The sequence below is a fragment of the Vicia villosa genome, linkage group LG2 (genome assembly GCF_029867415.1).
Source record: "Vicia villosa cultivar HV-30 ecotype Madison, WI linkage group LG2, Vvil1.0, whole genome shotgun sequence".
NCBI lineage: Eukaryota > Viridiplantae > Streptophyta > Magnoliopsida > Fabales > Fabaceae > Vicia > Vicia villosa.
The window spans coordinates 212,752,979-212,759,215 of NC_081181.1; the positions used below are offsets into that span (position 1 = coordinate 212,752,979).

General features: G+C 36.4%; 1 protein-coding gene across 1 annotated transcript; it reads right to left on the reverse strand.

Moving 5' to 3' along the window:
• Nucleotides 1-749: 749 nt before the first annotated feature.
• On the reverse strand, nt 750-3,227 carry LOC131651263 (nuclear matrix constituent protein 1-like). Its single transcript, XM_058920935.1, has 3 exons — nt 2,408-3,227; nt 1,276-1,752; nt 750-1,020 (listed from the first exon to the last, which is right to left on the reverse strand). The coding sequence occupies exons 1-3, from the start codon at nt 3,225-3,227 to the stop codon at nt 818-820; spliced, it is 1,500 nt and encodes a 499-aa protein (XP_058776918.1). The 3' UTR covers nt 750-817.
• Nucleotides 3,228-6,237: the final 3,010 nt, after the last annotated feature.

Genomic DNA, 6,237 nt, shown 5'->3' on the forward strand with positions numbered 1-6,237 from the left:
AAGATGTTGAACTTGAATCCGAAGTAACAAAGTACTTGGCGCGTGAGGGTAATAAAAGTTCAATTTCAAAAGTCTTCTGTTTCATTGGATTCTATGAATTTTTATGTTTTTTGAGACTCCCCTTTGTCAGCTTCAGAGGTTTTTAGTTTGATGACATCTTCTGTCCTGTTAATTTCTCAGTTTCTTTGTTGAGCTTTACCTTGCATCAGCAAAAAAAAGAATAGGGCCTAACTAAGTACAAATAAAGTTCTCAATTTTTTTTTTGAAAAATGAAGTGCACCAATACTCTAGTAAACATATGACATAGAGTAAGCAACAAATAACTAGTTTGCTTATGGAAATGCTCCGACATGACAAATAACAAATTTAAGCCTCTGAGCAATTTTATACAACTAAAACCAGAAAAAGAAATAATATGGAGCCAAGAAATGGGTATAACTCCCTGTTAATTTTTATCATAAGTTTTCATTCTTTCCAACTAGACATTTACTTACTATATGAAACAGAGAGAATCCTGTCTAAGATAGTTATGTACCCAAAAAGAGTGGTGTATATGTTAGCAGAATTTCATTACCATAACTCTATATTTCAGTACCAGAAAAACTATTTGCTTTTACATGCTTGTAGCTCAAGAATCCGATTTTGAATCTTGTCAAGTAGATCTTCAGATTCTAGGCTCCTGTTATCTGAAATGCATTGTAGAACAGTTTCCAGACTAGCAATTTCTTGATCTCTGGCCTTATCCTGAATTCAGCAGATATTATGCAGCACTTTATTTATGCAGGGGTATATGTATGCAAATGGAATGTTTAATGAATTACAGTTTTAATAAGAAAAATAAAAGAACCTTGATTTCAATGGAATTGGTTTTCTCACAACTTCTCTCACAAATCAGTTTTGCATTCCGGATGTGTTCTCGCAACATATCAACTAATTGATTCTTGCCAGCCAAGTTATATGCACAACTGAATCTAACAGCTTCAACAAATTGCTTTCTCCTGATAAGATTTTCAACAAAATCTGCAAAGCACAAGAAATTACACTTCATCAAAACTTATCAGAACAGGTATGAAATAAGTTTTAACAAAGAAAAAACTAAGCAGATTGAACTGAAAGGATATTTAAAATGTGTCAGTATATAGAATGGCAGGAAACGTAACAGCAGATATTAACACATTTTATTATCATATGATATAATATAACTTGCCAAACCATATAAAGATAAAAGGATATATATTGGTGGTGACTAACCAAATAATTTCTGAATTAACATACCATAAACTTTATTTGCAAAACCCAGAGTCTCAAACAGCTTCATAGCTATCTTGTGATGAGCAACAAATGACAAGAGCTCCAAAACTTCATGTTCATTGAAAGAAGAAAGCAGTCCATAAATGGACAAAATCACTAAAAAACCAAGAATCACCAACGAATTTTCAGTATTTCCTTTCATGTTAGCTTTCAAACCAAGAGCTAGCTTCAATGCTTCTTCTCTAACACAAGCTTTGATATTTGGTGAGATTCTCATCAGTTGCTCTAGCAGACAGATGCAGCTAGCATCAATAATCACATCATTATCTCCCTCTCTACACCGTGGAACATTAGGGTTCTGTAATATATTCAAAACAATTCTTGACGGATCTAAAATGTCATTGCAAAGTGACTCAACTCCATCAGTTTTCTCATCTGAGTCCAACTGCAAGCCTGTTCCATCCATAGTAGGACTTAATTGATCATCTGTGTAAGATGCAGCTGCATATTAAGATAGAATAGCCAGATGTTTAAGCTGCCTCTCATATTGATAGAACCATTCGTAAATAAAGGTCACAATAGGAAGTCAAAAAACCCAATACACAATTAAAGAATGTAAAACACCTTCTATATTTAAATGCAAGGGTGGCAGAGAAGAGGATTATAATAACATTTACAATCAATGTCAATATAGAACCTTAACTGAATCATTGGATAAAGTGTTGCACTAATAGGACTAATATGTGCCGCTCATGGTTTGTCAGGATACTGAACCTTCATTTTGATTCACAAGATTTACACTTTTTACAATATACTTGAAAAATTAAAACTACATTAATATACTCATCTATCATTAGCAGTACCATAATACTGTAATAAAGTTTAGCCATGGATAAAAACACAAATATTTTTTTGCATTTAAGAGATTCATAAATTTTCAAGGGTAAAAAGTATAATCCAAATACGGTTTGACAGTGTGTGATATGAAAACTGGAGAAGCTTTTCAACTTGACTAAGCATACAACATTAACATGGTTAAAACTATTTTAAAGAATCACGTAGATCAGGTTATTAAAAATATCAGACATCATTAAAACAAACAGTTAAAACTTGAAATGAAATTCTTTCAACCAGCTAGAATAATAGGAATATTTACCTGGCTCTTTTCCCTTATCAAAATGTTTTATCAACGGTTCATGTTGTTTCTTTGTCAGCTCAGGCTCCTTAAGTTTTCCACCAAATTTATTTAGCTTTGACTCCAGATTATTGACTTGTCCTTCAAGTTTCTCCTTTGATTGAAATTCCTTGACTTGCCTTTCAAATTCCGCCTCTTTTAATTGAAGTGTCTTCATTTGTTTTTCGACTTGCTTTTCTTTGCATTCGAGCGCCTTCACTCGGCTCTTGAATTGCTTATTTTCTGATGCTGTGTCCTTCACCTGTCCTTCAAATTCATCCTGAAGCTGTCCTTTCAATTGTGTCTCTTTTGATTTAAGCTCCTCCACTTGGATTTCAAAATGCTTTTTTTTTGTTTCCAACTCCTTCATCTGCTCTTCAAAGTCCCTCTCTTTTGATTCATGTTCCTTTACACGGTCTTCAAGTTGCTTCTCTTTAGATTCAAGCCCCTTCGTTCGATTATCATAATGCTTCTGTTTTGATAGCAGTTCCTTTACCAACTCATTCAGGTTGACTTCAAATTCCTTCTTTTTGGATTCAAACTCCTTCAATTGTCCTGCAAATCCGTTCTCTCTTGACTCTAACTCATTGACTTGTTTTTCAAAATGCACCTTTTTAGATTCCAGTTCCTTCATTTTGCCTTCGAGCTCTCTCTCTTTTGATTCTTGCTCCTTCAACCGGTCTTCAAGTTGCCTCTCTTTCGAGTCAAGCTCCTCTGTTCGGATTTCAAAATGCTTCTGTTTTGATACCAACTCCTTCACTTGGACTTCAAATTTCTCTTCCTTAGATACAACCTCTATCATCCACTCTTCAACTTGTCAACAATTCTTGGCTTCATCCTTTTCTCATTATTATTTCTCGTATATATAAAGGTTACAGGGCTATATCGGTAATTACACTAAATAATTACATTTAAACTAATTCCTATTCACATCCCCCTCAAATTGATGCTGCTTGTCAATGAGCATCAATTTGCTAACAAGAAACTGATGACGTGGACGCGTAACAGCCTTGGTAAGAATATCTGCAATCTGCAACTGAGTACTGACATGAGGAAGTGATATTATTTTGTCATCATAAGCGTCACGGATTGAGTGATAATCAACTTCAATATGTTTGGTGCGTTCATGAAAAACAGGATTCGCAACAATTTGGATGGCACTTGTATTGTCAGCATAAAGTGAAGTTGGCTCTATTTGAGGAAATCCAAGTTCAGCCAAAAGACCACGAAGCCAAATTATTTCAGAACAAGCAGCAGACATGGCACGATACTCAGATTCAGTAGAAGATTTAGAGACTCTCGCTTGTTTCTTACTTTTCCATGAGATCAATGAAGAGCCAAGAAACATGCACCAACCAGTGACAGATCGTCGAGTATCAGGGCACCCTGCCCAATCGGCATCACTATAAGCACTCAATTTAGGAGGAACTCCAGTGGGAAAGAATAAACCACGATGAGAGCTTCCCTTCAAGTAACGAATTATACGACGAACTGCTGCCAAGTGAAGGTGGCGAGGAGAGTGCATGAATTGACTTACTTGTTGAACAGCAAATGATATGTCAGGGCGAGTAATAGTCAAGTAATTAAGGCTACCCACGAGTTGACGATACAATAAGGGATCATGCAACAGATCACCATCATCACGATGATATTTAACATTAACCTCAAGAGGAGTATCCACTGGATTAGCCGATTACAGACCAGCCATAGAAATTAAATCTGTGGCATACTTGTGTTGATGGAGGAATATGCCCTTGGATGTAGAATGAACCTCAAGACCAAGAAAATAATGCAAATTACCAAGATCTTTCATATGAAATGCTGCTTGTAACTGCTCTTTAAGGCTTTGAATGGAAGCATGATCAGAACCAGTAATAATCATATCATCAACATACAGAAGAAGAAGGACAATTCCAGTAGATGTTCTATGAATAAATAGAGAAGAATCGTACTGACTCTGAGTAAAGGAAAACCCAAGTAGAGTGGAGCGAAATTTTTCATACCATGCTCTAGGCGCTTGTTTCAAACCATATAAGGAGCGTTTGAGCTTGCACACACCCTTAGATGACGGAAATAAACCTTGAGGAGTAGTCATATAAATATTTTCCGCCAGGTCACCATGAAGAAAAGCATTTTTCACATCTAATTGATGAAGAGCCCACCCGTTAGAAGCAGCTATAGAGAGTACCGTACGAACAGATGTCATTTTGGCAACCGGTGCAAATGTCTCATCATAATCAATTCCATATTCCTGCTTGTTTCCTAAGGCAACCAAGCGAGCCTTGAAACGGTTGAGGGACCCATCAGAATTCAATTTCACAGAATACACCCATTTGCAGCCAATGGGTTTAACATCAGGAGGACAAGAGACAATATCCCATGTGAAATTCTCTTGAAGAGCTTGAAGTTCCTCATTCATTGCTTTTATCCAACGCACATCTTTAACAGCCTGTGAATAGCAAGTAGGAATAGATATGCTAGAGAGTGTGGCAGTCAGAGAAGTATGTGAGGAATCATACCTGTCTGGTGAATATCTATCTGGTGCTCGAGATATTCGACCAGAACGTCGTGGTTCAACCGTTACAGGATCAGGTGGCGGTTCAGCGTCGGGAAGGGGTGTGGGAACCTGCTGTTTGTGTTTTCTGACATATACATGACCTGGTTTATAGCGTTCTATAGATAGAGGCATAATAGAAAACTTAGGAAGAGTAACAATATCATTCATGACAAGAGAAACACATGGAAACATAAACTGATTATCAAAAAATGTCACATTCCTAGAAATGCGAAAACGATGGTTAGTGACATCATAACACACAAATCCCTTATGAGAGTGACTATACCCCATAAACGCACATTGAACAGACTGCGCTCCAAGCTTATGCCTTTCAAATGGAGGTAAGTGAACAAAACAAACACATCCAAAAGTATGTAAATCATTATAATTAGGCTGAATTTTAAAAAGACGAAAAAAAAGGAGAATCGAGATCAATAACCGTAGAAGGAAGACGATTGATCAAGAAGACAGCTGTGGAAAGAGCCTCCACCCAAAATCGGCGTGGTACAGAAGCTTGAAGAAGTAAAGTGCGGGTCACATCAAGCAAATGACGATTCTTGCGTTCTGCCATCCCATTTTGTTGGGGGGTATTGGGACAAGATCGTTGAGACAAAATGCCTTTTTGTTGAAGACATTCTTGAAACTCACGAGACATGTACTCACCACCAGAATCAGAGCAAAAAATTTTAACATTTTCATGAAATTGAGTTTCAACATATGTCAGAAATTTCTTAAACATAGAAAACACTTCAGATTTAGACCGAAGAAAATATATCCAAGTAAAACGACTATAATCATCAATAAATGTGACAAAATATTTATAGCGAGCATGAGAAACTACAGGAGACATACCCCATACATCACTATGAATCATTTCAAAACAAGAGGAAGCCCGATAAGCACCAGACGGAAAAGGAAGTGTTTTACTTTTAGCTAATTTGCAAATAGAACATGAAAGAGAGGCATTAGAAACAACATTTTTATTTCCCAATAAACCATTTTTAAATAAATGAGATAAAACAGCAGAGTTAGGATGACCCAATTTTCTATGCCAATCCTCATAAGAATTCAAGACATTATTACAAACAAGAGATAAATGACTAGAAATAAACTGAAGTGGAAACAGTCTTCCCACTTTAGGCCCCTTCGCAACCACCTTCCCCGACACCTGTTCCTGCACAAGGCAACCATCACGAGAAAAATTTACATTCCAATTATTATCAACCAATTGACCAACAGATAATAAATTGGAAGC